Source organism: Oncorhynchus tshawytscha, linkage group LG20, assembly GCF_018296145.1.
Source record: "Oncorhynchus tshawytscha isolate Ot180627B linkage group LG20, Otsh_v2.0, whole genome shotgun sequence".
In the NCBI taxonomy this organism is placed as follows: Eukaryota; Metazoa; Chordata; class Actinopteri; order Salmoniformes; family Salmonidae; genus Oncorhynchus; species Oncorhynchus tshawytscha.
The window spans coordinates 30,641,791-30,657,092 of NC_056448.1; the positions used below are offsets into that span (position 1 = coordinate 30,641,791).

The 15,302-nt window shown below is 46.4% G+C and overlaps 1 protein-coding gene across 4 annotated transcripts in view; it reads right to left on the minus strand.

The window, feature by feature from the left end:
- LOC112222427 (inactive carboxypeptidase-like protein X2) overlaps nucleotides 1-15,302 on the minus strand; it is a 32,224-nt gene that overhangs the window by 5,264 nt on the left and 11,658 nt on the right. For 2 of the 4 annotated variants that reach the window (XM_042302486.1, XM_042302485.1), the window contains exons 2-12: nucleotides 9,200-9,490; nucleotides 8,754-8,840; nucleotides 8,457-8,501; nucleotides 8,314-8,358; nucleotides 8,054-8,113; nucleotides 7,324-7,401; nucleotides 6,415-6,524; nucleotides 5,234-5,373; nucleotides 4,799-4,883; nucleotides 2,914-3,058; nucleotides 90-169 (exon numbers count right to left, since the gene is read on the minus strand). In XM_042302486.1, the coding sequence (XP_042158420.1) occupies nucleotides 90-169; nucleotides 2,914-3,058; nucleotides 4,799-4,883; nucleotides 5,234-5,373; nucleotides 6,415-6,524; nucleotides 7,324-7,401; nucleotides 8,054-8,113; nucleotides 8,314-8,358; nucleotides 8,457-8,501; nucleotides 8,754-8,840; nucleotides 9,200-9,490 (1,166 nt within the window). The remainder of the gene's footprint in view (nucleotides 1-89; nucleotides 170-2,913; nucleotides 3,059-4,798; nucleotides 4,884-5,233; nucleotides 5,374-6,414; nucleotides 6,525-7,323; nucleotides 7,402-8,053; nucleotides 8,114-8,313; nucleotides 8,359-8,456; nucleotides 8,502-8,753; nucleotides 8,841-9,199; nucleotides 9,491-15,302) is intronic. The other 2 variants (XM_042302487.1, XM_042302488.1) reach the window with 2 other exon arrangements.

A 15,302-nucleotide genomic window follows, 5' to 3' on the forward strand; every position in this document is an offset into this window, starting at 1 on the left:
AGAGAGGAGTAAGGGAGGAGAGGAGAGGGATGAGGAAGAGATGAAGGACAGTATCAATCTCACCCGTCACACTCTCATTAAACACTCACCTGTCTCATGTCCTTATAGTTGTGGTGTCTGAAGTCAAGGTTGTCTGTGGGGTTGACCTTATTCTCACTACGGAATCTGCCTGTGGGAAGGGGTGAGCAGACATTGGAAGCATATGGCTGAATACACATGGGAGCGATCATTCATTGGGGAGTAACGGGGATGTTGAGGATGCGGATGGTAACGGGGATGGTAACGGAGATGGTAACGGGGATGTTGAGGACGGGGATGTTGAGCACGGGGATGGTAACAGGGATGGTAACGGGGATTATAACGGGATGGTAACGGGATGGTAACGGGGATGTTGAGGACGGGGATGTTGAGCACGGGATGGTAACGGGATGGTAACGGGATGTTGAGGACGGGGATGTTGAGCACGGGGATGGTAACGGGATGTTGAGGACGGGGATGTTGAGCACGGGGATGGTAACAGGGATGGTAACGGGGATGGTAATGGGGATGTTGAGGACGGGGATGTTGAGCACGGGATGGTAACTGGGATGGTAACGGGATGGTAACGGGGATGTTGAGGACGGGGATGGTAACAGGGATGTTGAGGATGGGGATGGTAACGGGATGTTGAGGACGGGATGTTGAGCACGGGATGGTAACAGGGATGGTAACGGGATGGTAACGGGATGTTGAGGACAGGGATGGTAACGGGATGTTGAGGATGGGGATGGTAACGGGGATGTTGAGGATGGGGATGGTAACGGGATGTTGAGCACGGGATGGTAACAGGATGGTAACGGGGATGTTGAGGACAGGGATGGTAACGGGGATGTTGAGGATGGGGATGGTAACGGGGATGTTGAGGACAGGGATGGTAACAGGGATGTTGAGGATGGGGATGGTAACGGGGATGTTGAGGATGGGGATGTTGAGGATGGGGATGGTAACGGGGATGTTGAGGACGGGGATGTTGAGGATGGGGATGGTAACGGGGATGTTGAGGACAGGGATGGTAACGGGGATGTTGAGGACGGGGATGTTGAGGATGGGGATGGTAACGGGGATGTTGAGGATGGGGATGGTAAACGGGGATAATGAGGATGGGGATGGTAAACGGGGATAATGAGGATGGGGATGGTAACAGGGATGTTGGGATGGGGATGGTAACAGGGATGTTGAGGACACGGATGGTAACAGGGATGGTAACGGGATGTTGAGGACGCGGATGGTAACAGGGATGGTAACGGGGATGTTGAGGATGGGGGTAACAGGGATGGTAACGGGATGGTAACGGGGATGTTGAGCACGGGATGGTAACAGGGATGGTAACGGGGATGGTAACGGGGATGTTGAGGACAGGGATGGTAACGGGGATGTTGAGGACAGGGATGTTGAGGATGGGGATGGTAACAGGGATGGTAACAGGGATGGTAAAGGGGATGTTGAGGATGGGATGGTAACAGGGATGGTAACAGGGATGTTGAAGATGGGGTGGTAACAGGAATGGTAACAGGGATGGTAACAGGGATGGTAACAGGGATGTTGAGGATGGGGTGGTAACAGGAATGGTAACAGGGATGGTAACAGGGATGGTAACAGGGATGTTGAGGATGGGGTGGTAACAGGAATGGTAACAGGGATGGTAACAGGGATGGTAACGGGGATGTTGAGGATGGGGATGGTAACAGGGATGGTAACAGGGATGTTGAGGATGGGGATGGTAACAGGGATGTTGAGGACGCGGATGGTAACAGGGATGGTAACAGGGATGTTGAGGAGGGGGATGGTAACGGGGATGTTGAGGACAGGATGGTAACGGGGATGTTGAGGATGGGGATGGTAACAGGGATGTTGAGGACAGGGATGGTAACGGGGATGTTGAGGATGGGGATGGTAACAGGGATGTTGAGGACAAGGGATGGTAATGGGGATGTTGAGGATGGGGATGGTAACAGGGATGTTGAGGATGGGAATGGTAACGGGGATGTTGAGGACAGGGATGGTAACGGGGATGTTGAGGATGGGGATGGTAACAGGGATGTTGAGGACAAGGGGATGGTAACAGGGATGTTGAGGATGGGGATGGTAACGGGATGTTGAGGATGGGATGGTAACGGGGATGTTGAGGACAGGGATGGTAACGGGGATGTTGAGGATGGGGATGGTAACAGGGATGTTGAGGACGGGGATGGTAACAGGGATGTTGAGGATGGGGATGGTAACGGGATGTTGAGGATGGGGATGGTAAACGGGGATGTTGAGGATGGGGATGGTAACGGGGATGTTGAGGACAGGGATGGTAACAGGGATGGTAACGGGGATGTTGAGGACAGGGATGGTAACGGGGATGTTGAGGACGGGGATGGTAACGGGGATGTTGAGGATGGGGATGTTGAGGATGGGGATGGTAACAGGGATGTTGAGGACAGGGATGGTAACGGGATGTTGAGGACGGGGATGGTAACGGGGATGTTGAGGATGGGGATGTTGAGGATGGGGATGGTAACGGGGATGTTGAGGACAGGGATGGTAATGGGGATGTTGAGGACGGGGATGGTAATGGGGATGTTGAGGACAGGGATGGTAATGGGGATGTTGAGGATGGGGATGGTAACGGGGATGTTGAGGACGGGGATAACGGGGATGTTGGGGATGGTAACGGGGATGTTGAGGACGGGGATGTTGAGGATGGGGATGGTAACGGGGATGTTGAGGATGGGGATGGTAAACAAGGATCGATGGGGATGGCAACGGGGATCATTGAGGAGGTGATTATTGTCATTTTAGGGGTTATGAAGGTGTTTGAGTTAGGGATGTGATGACGTTCTGGAGTTTATGGAGGGTTGATGGGGTTATGCATTGTACTGTACTCACTGGTCAGTTGGCAGGCCATGACCTCAACTCTGAGACACAGGCTGCCGTTCCAGCTCTGGGGAAGGACACGGATGTAACGTGCCACGGTTGGCCAATCAAACTGCACCATCACTGGAGAGTCCCTATCCACATTCCCATAGAACAACTGGAGGGAGGGAGGGAAGGAGGGAGGGAGGAGAGAAAGAGGGACAGAGAGGGGAGGAGAGGAGAGGGTATGAAGAGGAGAGGAGAGGGTATGGGGAGGAGAGGGTATGGAGAGGAGAAGAGAGGGTATGGGTAGGAAAGGGTATGGAGAGGAGAGGAGAGGGTATGGGGAGTAGAGGGTATGGAGAGGAGAGGAGAGGAGAAGGGATGGAGAGGAGAGGGCATGGGGAGGAGAGGAGAGGGTATGGAGAGGAGAGGAGAGGGTATGGAGAGGAGAGGAGAGGGTATGGAGAGGAGAAGAGAGGGTATGGGTAGGAGAGGGTATGGAGAGGAAAGGAGAGGGTATGGGGGGAGGAGAGGAGAGGGTATGGAGAGGAGAGGGTATGGGGAGGAGAGGACAGGAGAGGGTATGGAGAGGAGAGGGCATGGAGAGGAGAAGAGAGGGTATGGAGAGGAGAGGGTATGGGGAGGAGAGAGAGGAGAGAGAGGAGAGGGTATGGAGAGGAGAGGAGAAGGTATGGAGAGGAGAGGAGAGGGTATGGGGAGGAGAGGAGAGGGTATGGAGAGGAGAGGGTATGGGGAGGAGAGGAGAGGGTATGGGGAGGAGAGGGTATTGAGAGGAAAGGGTATGGGGAAGGAGAGGAGAGGGTATGGGGAGGAGAGGGTATGGAGAGGAGAGGGTATGGGGAGGAGAGGAGAGGGTATGGAGAGGAGAAGAGAGGGTATGGGTAGGAGAGGGTATGGAGAGGAGAGGAGAGGGTATGGAGAGGAGAGGGTATGGGGAGGAGAGGAGAGGAGAGGGTATGGAGAGGAGAGGGTATGGGGAGGAGAGGAGAGGGTATGGAGAGGAGAGGGTATGGGGAGGAAAGGGTATGGGGAGGAGAGGGGAAGGAGAGGGTATGGGGGAGGAGAGGAGAGGGTATGGGGAGGAGAGGGTATGGAGAGGAGAGGGTATGGAGAGGAGAGGAGAGGGTATGGGGAGGAGAGGAGAGGGTATGGAGAGGAGAGGGTATGGGGAGGAGAGGAGAGGGTATGGGGAGGAGAGGGTATTGAGAGGAAAGGGTATGGGGAGGAGAGGGGAAGGAGCGGGTATGGGGAGGAGAGGAGAGGGTATGGGGAGGAGAGGAGAGGGTATGGAGAGGAGAGGGTATGGGGAGGAGAGGGTATGGGGAGGAGAGGGTATGGAGAGGAGAGGGTATGGGGAGGAGAGGAGAGGGTATGGGGAGGAGAGGAGAGGGTATGGAGAGGAGAGGGTATGGGGAGGAGAGGGTATGGAGAGGAGAGGAGAGGGTATGGGGAGGAGAGGAGAGGGTATGGAGAGGAGAGGAGAGTGTATGGAGAGGAGAGGGTATGGGGAGGAGAGGGTATGGGGAGGAGAGGAGAGGGTATGGGGAGGAGAAGCGAGGGTATGGGGAGGAGAGGGTATGGAGAGGAGAAGCGAGGGTATGGAGAGGAGAGGGTATGGGGAGGAGAGGAGAGGGTATGGGGAGGAGAGGAGAGTGTATGGAGAGGAGAGGAGAGTGTATGGAGAGGAGAGGGTATGGGGAGGAGAGGGTATGGAGAGGAGAGGGTATGGGGAGGAGAAGCGAGGGTATGGGGAGGGGAGGGTATGGAGAGGAGATGAGAGGGTATGGGGAGGAAAGGTATGGTGAGGGAAGAGGTTGGGGAGGAGGAAAATTAAGTGATTATTTAGATATTAAATTGCCGGCTGTACTGATCAATCGTAAGAGTGGTTACTGACCCACTCAGCATAGCCATCATGGAGCACTGTCCAATCACGACTGTCATTACTGAAGGACACGTAGAACGTGGACACAAAATCTTCCCTGAAATACAGAGAGAAGAAAAAGAGAGCGAGAGAGAGACTTTACAAGTCATACGAATATCCAACATATATCTCTAACATTCAAAATGCCAGATGATTCCACAGGTAAGATTCCATTTCCTTTGACATTTTCTCTATAATCCCCTTTACAGCATTCTGCTTATCTAATGGATACAACTCAACCTATTAATGTACAGTATATGCTGTTTGGTTTGGATTAATTTCATGTGTTGTTCATTTCAAATCAATTGTGCAGGTTAATGGGGATTCCACCTGGCCCTGGCTGTGTGAACAGTGCAGTGACCGCAGTGCAGTGATCCCAGTGCAGTGACACCAGGCAGCAGGACTTACGCTGTGTCTGAGTTCCTGCCCTGTACGATGACTCCAGTGAACTCCACCTCTCTGCGAGCGTCCACCTCAAACCAGTGGTTCTTCTCCTCTGGCTCAGCACACCACGAACCCCCGTACACACCCTCCTCATTACCAGAGCTCTGGGAAGACAAAATAGCCCCCTCTCTCGTCAGATGTGTCGGGGCTGTGTGTGTCCTGACATTTCTCATGATTTTATGTGAAGATTTGGTTTGTGCGTTTGTATACAGGAACATTAGAATACAACAAGTATAATGGGTATTACAACATTCTGTATCTATAAACTGCCGTACTATGGTGTATGTGTCGTCGTCCCCCCCCACACACACACACAAGGTCCGCAAGGGGGGGGAAGCAGCTCACTTCCTACAATTATACACATTTAACTATGGGGGAAAGAGAAAAATGTGCTATTATAGCTAATCTCATGCTATTCTACACATTTTGCCATGAGGCTGAGAGAATATGTTGCTATTTTAGAGCTAATTTCCTGTCATTCTCAACATATTTGCCATGGCATATGACATGTTCATATCCTATTATTTTGTTGTTATTGTTGTTGTTTTATTATTGGGTTTGGTGCCCCCATAGCCAGTGGGCCGCCTTGCAGGGGCGTCTAGTACACCAGTGATAGTGTATCATACTGTGTGTACCTGCACATTGAGCATGCCTCTCTGAGCAAAGAAGCTGTGGTGAGACTTAAATGAGGCAGTACTATGTGTAACGATTCTCGTCCTCCTCTTCTGAGGAGGAGTAGTAAGAAGGATCGGAGGACCAATGCGCAGCGTGGTAAGTGTTCATTATATTTATTTATAACTCAGAACACTAAATAATAAAACAACAAAGAGAACGAAATGAAACCGAAACAGTCCTGTACGGTGCATACATAAAACACAGAACAGAAAATAATCACCCACGAAACACAATAGAAACCAGGCTACCTAAATATGGTTCTCAATCAGGGACAGCGCTTGACAGCTGCCTCTGATTGAGAACCATACCAGGCCAAACACAGAAATAGCAAATCATAGAAAAACTAACATAGACAACCCACCCAACTCACGCCCTGACCATACTAAAACAAAAACATAATAAAAGAACTAAGGTCAGAACGTGACACTATGGTGTAGTACACCGTATATCTAATGTAGTACCGTGTTTACCTGCATGTTGAGCCTGCCCCGCTGAGCAGAGAAGCCGTGGTGAGACTGAGAAGAGGCCAGCAGCTGGTCATCGTCAACACGATGGGACTCCAGACCTAGAGGAGGGCATTCTAGGAACAAAACAACTCATAAATCATGTGACACACTCCAAAAAACAAAACAAGAATAATTTTTGTTTTATCTGCTTTATTGTCAAATAAAGATTACAAAAAAGTTTCTGTCGGCTAAATATTTTGGTCTGTAGTGGTCAAGAGCAACAGGCTGAAAACACTCAGTTGATGCTGACCACATCTTACACAAACACATACACACGCAGACACGCACGCACACTGACCAACACATACACACAATGCTTTTGTAGATTCTGAAAGCGTGAAAAGAGAATGGTTTGTTTTCAAGTGCGTCAAAAAAAGATTTCCGCAGAGACCATTTTTCCTTTTTATGGGTGCTTGTAATCTGGTGCTTGTAAGAGGAAGAGAAAGAGAACGAAAATGCTAGTCGTCTCCGAGTCTGACTGTACAGTAAAACATGTCTTTCTGGCAGGACCAGAAGTCTGATTGGGGAGAAAGCCAGGTTGTTACAGTAGACAGGAGAAAACAAGGCCAACAGTCCAGCTGCAGGAAATAGACAATCATGTAAGGCAGGTTTTCCCAAAGTCTGTCCTGGGGCCGCCCCCTGGCTGCACATTTTGATACCAGCTGATACCAAAACACCAAAACTTTAGGGTAAAGTGACTTGCTCAATGGTACATCGACAGATGTTTCACCTAGTCAGCTCTGGGATACGAACCAACGCCCTTTTGGTTACTGGTCCAATGCTCTTAATCGCTAGGCTACCTGCCACCCCTCAAGTGAAGTTGAAGCTGCTCATGAATAAAGATGAAAACCAGTGTTGAGGTGATTTTCTTACTCTTGGGTTCGGCATGTACTGGGATCTTCCTCAGCCTCTCCTCCTCTTCCTCCTCCCACTTCTTCCTCAGCCGCTTCACTGTGATGCATGATAGGAAAACAAGATGTGACTAGGCATGTTTACACACGGTCATGGCTCTCCAGCTCACCAAGCATCAAATACTTCCACATGTGCTGCTGCTAGTAGAGTACTGAATATTACAGTCACTGCCATTCTGTTTTCCCTCCAATAAGTCTGCATATTCTTGTAAACATATGTTTCACTTTATCCAATGAAAGTATACTGATTTTTAAGTATACAATTGAAACCTCTTCTCAAGCAGACAGCCTGCAGTCCTGCACACACTCAAAATAACCCCCAACACCCTCCTACCCTTTCTCCCTTCTTCCCTCTCTTTCTCCATTCCCCTTCTCCCCCGTCTATCTTACTGATGTCTACCGGCCCAGGGCCCCAACAAATGGCAGTAGCTGTTTTGATAAACTGTCTTTCTATCCTTCTCCCGCCCAGTCCCCTCTCTCTCTTCCTCAGTCCACCCCCCTCTCTCACACACAGCCATGGCCCTTTCCTCCCTCCACTCCCCAACACTGACAATGTTGCAATCTACAGGCTATAATGGTTCTTGTTGCATAAACAATCCGGTCATCTCTGTAAGTGAATGAACACATAAGGGGGCCCTAAAGGGACAGGGCTACAGGTTGCTCTCTGTCAGACAGATAAAAGAGATTCAGACCTTTTTCCTCCTTCTCCTTGCGAGCTTTCTCTGCCTCCTCCTCAAGTTGTTTAGCTGCCACTGTGGAGAGAGAGAGCAGAGGTTAGAGGTGAGATTAAAGAGAGTTTAAGAGAGGTTAGACGGGAGTTAGAGAGGGGTGCTCTTACCAACACGATCACACAACGAATGCAGACAGCACAAGCTGATTGTACAGGTGATCATACATGACCAAACAATTGCAGGAAAGAAAGACAGACAGACATAACGTGTAATGTACGTACAGTCTGCATAATCATACTCTTCGTACCAGGGCACTGTGGTTTCCTCTGAAAGAACATGTGCATGCATGGTAAATACGTTGAATTATTCAAATGTGTCATTTCGACTTCCGCCCAATTCATTTGTTATGTGATGGGCTATTTACCTGATACATACATGATGACCTCAGTGGTAGTCCTCTCTCTGTCCACTGTTAGAGATGGTAACAGAAATGTAGATGTCTTAGAGGGCTGAACAACTACTGTACTGTACAGGAAAAGCAATGTGTTTCCTCTCAACTTTCACAAACATTAGAAATGGCTTTGACAACATGAGTGTTTTGCTTTTGTTGTAATAGCTTATTGGTGACATATGATCATAATCTTTGCCAAGCTAAATTCATGCTTCAAATCAGAGAAGACTGGATTGAAAGTGATAGATCGTTGAGTCATGTCAGACATACGCTTGGTGTCCCAGTAATCTTGACCATGCTCTGTCAGGGTCTTGGAGCCAGCAGAGAGAGGTGTGTGTCCCGAGGGTCTGCTGTCTACTGGGCAGAGACAACACATGGCTCAGTCATCTCGTATTGCAAATTAATGAGATTACACTGTACCACTACATTTTATTTTTTAACTAGGCAAGTCAGATAATAACAAATTCTTATTTACAATGATGGCCAGAGAACAGTGGGTTAAGTGCCTTGTTCAGGGGCAGAAAGACAGAATTTTACTGTCGTTCGGGGATTCGATCAAGCAACCTTTCGGTTACTAGTCCAATGCTCTAACCACTAGGCTACCTGCCGCCCCTAAATTAACATGGCCTGCTTGTTTTTAAAGGTATGACATGAAAAAAAGCAACTCATAGGGAACAGATTAGAACAGAGATGTCCTAATATATATATATACGTACGTCTGTCCCAGCCCAGCTCAATCAGGAGTTTCTCCTTCTCCTCTTCCAGACTGGGTCTTCTGGTCACCGGCTTCACCCCCTCCTCCTTCCATGCTGTTGTCTTGGAGGCCTTGGTAGCTTTGGGCTTTGTGACCTTAGGTGCCTTGGTGGCTTTTGGTGCCTTGGTGGCCTTGAGCTTTTTGGGTGCCTTGGTGGCTTTGTTTTTTTTTGTGGGTTTCGGGGCTTTGGGCGCCTTGTTGGCTTTCTGCTTCTTGGCTTTGGCCTCCTTCTCTGCGGCTTTCTTTGCCCTGGCTGAAAAGAGAAATGGAGAGAGAGAGAGAGAGAGAGAGAGAAAGAGAGAGAGAGTGGGTGTAAGTGAGAAAGTGACCACCACAATTACTTCACCCAGCCCCATCCAGAAAAATTGAGAAAGAGAACACAAGGTTGAAACAGAATATGGGACTAAATACAGCATGAAAGAGAGAGAGAAGTAGACAGCGGAAATCTCTCCACAGGTATCACTTTGCCCTCTCTTTCTCCCTCTCTTCTCCCCTATTTCCTGAAGGGCAGGTCTGATCACATTCCTCCTCTCGCACAGTGTTCAGTGGTTCAGTAATGATACATGGTCACTGCTTTGTTTTGGTTTCAGACCAAGCAGCCAGCCGGCCAAACACGCTGTGTTGACGTCCCTGCTGTCGACATCTGTCTAACTATTCCTGGTTGATTAGCTGTGGATAATGCTTCATTTGGTATATGTTTGTAGAAAGGTTTAGTTTGTAATGAAAAGTATTAGTGATTGCAATCCTATATGTAATTACCCTCAGACTAGCAGACAGACACAGGACTGTATGAACAGCGAAGAGCTTGTTGTCTCCCAGTAGACTTAAGTAGACCAGTTCCTGCAGCTATGTTATGGTTCCATGATGACCTAGCTCTTTAAAATGTAAATGTCAACATCCTCACACACACAGCCAGGCCAGCTAAACACACCACCCAGTAAAATGTCTGTTCTCTCTTGGTCTACTCACCTGTTCCACTTACATCCGATTGGTGGGTGAGGATGCCCCTCAAGTGCTGTCAATCAATGGGGTTATACTACAAAGTCAGTGAAAACTTAAGCTTAAAGAAGGGGAACGATCTTCCATGAAGATACATGGATGTCTGAATGTAAAAACAAGGAAGCTCCCAACGATCCCTGTGGCACCATGAATCATGCCATTTTATCACAAGACAAATACATACATCTTGTAATTTTGATTCATAATTTGATCTCCATGCAGCACAACCAAATAAAATATCTCTCAGTGGTCCCAGATTCTGGCAATTCAGCCTTTTTATGTTACCTACTTCTAACAGTCATGAATGGCTTTGGAAAGAACTAGTAGGCTTATGGCTTTGGAAAGAACTAGTAGGCATATGGCTTTGGAAAGAACTAGTAGGCTTATGGCTTTGGAAAGAACTAGAAGGCTTATGGCTTTGGAAAGAACTAGAAGGCTTATGGCTTTGGAAAGAACTAGTAGGCTTATGGCTTTGGAAAGAACTAGAAGGCTTATGGCTTTGGAAAGAACTAGAAGGCTTATGGCTTTGGAAAGAACTAGTAGGCTTATGGCTTTGGAAAGAACTAGTAGGCTTATGGCTTTGGAAAGAACTAGAAGGCTTATGGCTTTGGAAAGAACTAGTAGGCTTATGGCTTTGGAAAGAACTAGAAGGCTTATGGCTTTGGAAAGAACTAGAAGGCTTATGGCTTTGGAAAGAACTAGAAGGCTTATGGCTTTGGAAAGAACTAGTAGGCTTATGGCTTTGGAAAGAACTAGAAGGCTTATGGCTTTGGAAAGAACTAGTAGGCATATGGCTTTGGAAATAACTAGTAGGCATATGGCTTTGGAAAGAACTAGAAGGCTTATGGCTTTGGAAAGAACTAGTAGGCATATGGCTTTGGAAAGAACTAGTAGGCATATGGCTTTGGAAAGAACTAGAAGGCTTATGGCTTTGGAAAGAACTAGTAGGCATATGGCTTTGGAAAGAACTAGAAGGCTTATGGCTTTGGAAAGAACTAGTAGGCATATGGCTTTGGAAAGAACTAGTAGGCTTATGGCTTTGGAAAGAACTAGTAGGCTTATGGCTTTGGAAAGAACTAGAAGGCGTATGGCTTTGGAAATAACTTATGGCTTTGGAAAGAACTAGAAGGCTTATGGCTTTGGAAAGAACTAGTAGGCATATGGCTTTGGATAGAACTAGTAGGCTTATGGCTTTGGATAGAACTAGTAGGCATATGGCTTTGGAAAGAACTAGTAGGCATATGGCTTTGGATAGAACTAGTAGGCATATGGCTTTGGAAAGAACTAGTAGGCTTATGGCTTTGGATAGAACTAGTAGGCTTATGGCTTTGGAAAGAACTAGTAGGCATATGGCTTTGGATAGAACTAGTAGGCTTATGGCTTTGGATAGAACTAGTAGGCATATGGCTTTGGAAAGAACTAGTAGGCATATGGCTTTGGATAGAACTAGTAGGCATATGGCTTTGGAAAGAACTAGTAGGCATATGGCTTTGCTCCATGCAGTGGAGAATGTAATACTGTGCATATGAAACGTAAGTTTCATTGTTACAACTGGGCACAGTCATACATTGTCTTTCCCATTTTCGGTATTTTGAACAAATTTATATTTTAATCTTCTTATAATCAAGGGCCTGGGTATGCAGGAAATCAACAAAAATCTTACATTTTTAAATAATATATTTCATCAGATTGCCAAATAATGCAATATTTAATCTAAACAGCATATTATATCACGGCTGGACCAGGTCATGAGACCTCTGTCACGTGTGCTCCCTCTCCGGCCTCTAGTTCACCAGGTTGCTCATTATGGCGCACACCTGTCACCATCGTTACGCGCACCTGCGTGTCGTCAGACTCACCTGGACTCCATCACTTCCCTGATTACCTTCCCTATATATGTCACTCCCTTTGGTTCCTTTCCCAGGTGTCATTGTTTCTGTTTCATATCTGAGTGCTGGTAGTGTTTCTTGTTTTGTATTATGTTCCGTTTATTTATTAAAACACTCCCTGAACTTACTTCCCGACTCTCAGTGCATGTCATTACAGACTGAAGTTGGTTCTGCCAAGAAAACACTTTTTCGACCTCTAAGTGCATATCACAGTAACGCTCTCCCTCATCACTGAATTACTGTAGTGTTAGCCACACATACACACATGCAGACGCACGCAAACACGCACATACACCACGCAGTTACTAAAAACCCATAATCAGCCACACACCACACCGTTACTCACAACTCCATACAGCAGGGAGTCTTTCCACTTTTCCACTACGAAACAAACACGTAAAACGTTATAACTTTTTATCAGCACAATTAAAGTAAATACTCTCAGTCACAAGACAATTGTATATGTCAACATGCTTTTTAACAAATTGGTCTTCATGATGATTGGTTGATAATAAACTCTAGGGAGAAAACAAAGGGTCTAGACATCTACCGTCTCAACTGAGAACATGTTGTTGACAGATAGCTCTAAATGCAAAGCCAATGTTAGTTTTCCTATCTGTATGTGTGGCTTTGGCCTCACTGCACAGAGGGAAATTTTAATTTTACCTTTATTTTACTAGGCAAGTCAGTTAAGAACAAATTCTTATTTTCAATGCTGGCCTAGGAACAGTGGGTTAACTGCCTGTTCAGGGGCAGAACGACATATTTGTACCTTGTCAGCTCGGGGATTCAAACTTGCAACCTTTCGGTTACTAGTCCAACACTCTAATCACTAGGCTACCCTGCGAGAGGATGGTGAGAGAGAGGGGGATGGGGAAGAGGGAGGTAGAGAGGACGGTAAGGAGAGAAGGGTTGTAAAAATATACATGAAAAGGGGAAGGGATGGAAAAAGAACCCAGTGAACCATTGCTTCCTGTCATGAGTCAGACCAGATGTGTTTGCCATCTATACAAGCACCAAACTTAATAAGGATCTGCCCCTTTTTTCAATTTTTGCCTGAAATGACATACTCAAATCTAACTGACTGTAGCTCAGGCCCTGAAGCAAGGATATGCATATTATTGGTACCATTTGAAAGGAAACACGTTGAAGTCTGTGGAAATGTGAAAGGAATGTAGGAGAATATAACACATTAGATCTGGTAAATTATAATACAAAGAAAAAACCAACCGTTCTTTTGTATTTTTTTTGTATCGTCATCTTTGAAATGCAAGAGAAAGCCATAATGTATTATTCCAGCCAAGGTGCAATATACATTTTGGCCACTAGATGACAGCAGTATATGTGCAACGTTTTAGACTGATCCAATGAACCATTGCATTTCTGTTCAAAATGTTGTTTCAAGACTGCCCAAATGTGCCTAATTTGTATATTAATAACTTTTTATGTTCAAAATTGTGCACTCTCCTCAAACAATAGCATGGTATTATTTCACTGTAATAGCTACTGTAAATTGGACAGTGCAGTTAGATTAACAAGAATTTAAGATTTCTGCCAATATCAGATATGTCTATGTCCTGGGAAATGTTCTTGTTTTTTACAACCTCATGCTAATCGCATTAGCCTACGTTAGCTCAACATTCCCGTGGAAGGGACACCAATCCCGATGAAGGTCACATACACACACACACACTACTGAACTGGAATGTTTCCTGTTTCCTGTGAGTAATTGTGAGTCATTTTACAGTGAGATGCTTAAGGAGTAACTGACTCAGGCGTGTTTTACAAGACAATTCTACATGTCAGAACTGTAGAGAAAAGTTTTCTGAAAAATATTTCAGAAAGTTCTGCTTCTCAGTTACTCTCCCTCTCAGGCCAGATAGAATCAGGCAGAGAGGTTTCCGAGAGGAACCCACCAAATATGGCGCTGTACTGTATGGCTGCCATTTGTGAGCTCCAACCCAACTTTGTTATTAAAAAAAAAAAAAAGATTTTCTTCTATTTTTATTATATTATTTTTCACAAAATGTATCCACTATCATTTCTTATAACCGACAAGAACTTCTGAACATCAGATCTGCATATTTACTTGCCTTAATTCCAGCTTCAACTTCAACTCATATGCTCTGGGCTCTTTCTGTAATTCTGACCCAATTTTCGGGGGTATCCAAAACGAAACACTGGCATTACACAGGTAAGAGAGGGGGAGCCTGGCAAGATTAAGGCGAAGGGAAAACAGGCCACCTATTCACTCCATTCTATTGGCCAATGTACGGTCACAGTTGGATGACCTTTGATCGCGGATTTGCTACTGACGGGACTCTCGTAACTTCAATATTCTCGTACAACATGGCTACCCAACTCAATGGATTCTCCGTTCCCTGAGCGGACTGGACAGTGGAGTCAGAGATGGGGAGGGGTTTGCCTTTTCATCAACAACAAAATGGTGACTGACTCGAGCGCAGTGGAAGTCTCGAACCAATGTTCACCGTCTTGGAATACCTGATGGTCAAATGCCGACCCTTCTACCTCCCGAGGGAGTTTTCAGCTGTTATCTTGACTGTTGTGTACATTACACCACTGGCCAGAAAATATAAAAAGCTGAACCTTAACGAACGGTACGAGGCTATAAACAAACAGGAAAACTTGCACCCGAAGGCTGCTTTTTTTGTTGCCAGTGATTTTAATACCTCTTCATTGACACATGATGCCAAATATCTTTCACCACTAGCGTTGATAAAGTCCTAGACCACTGTTACTCTACCCAAAAGCAAGTATACAAGGCTCTCCCTCGTCCCCCATTCGGCAAATCAGATCATGACTCAGTACTCCTGGTTCCTGTTTACAGGCAGAAGCTCAAACAGTGTCACGTTCTGACCTTTATTTCCTTTGTTTTGTATTTATTTAGTATGGTCAGGGCGTGAGTTGGGTGGGCAGTCTATGTTTGTTTTTCTATGTTTTGGGGCATTTCTATGTTTCGGCCTAGTATGGTTCTCAATCAGAGGCAGGTGTCATTAGTTGTCTCTGATTGAGAATCATACTTAGGTAGCCTGGGTTGCACTGTTTGTTTGTGGGTCTTTGTCTATGTTGTAGCTTCACGGTCGTCATTTGTTTATTGTTTTGTATGCAGTGTCAGTACTTTCTTTATTAAAGATTTACCATGGACACTTACCACGC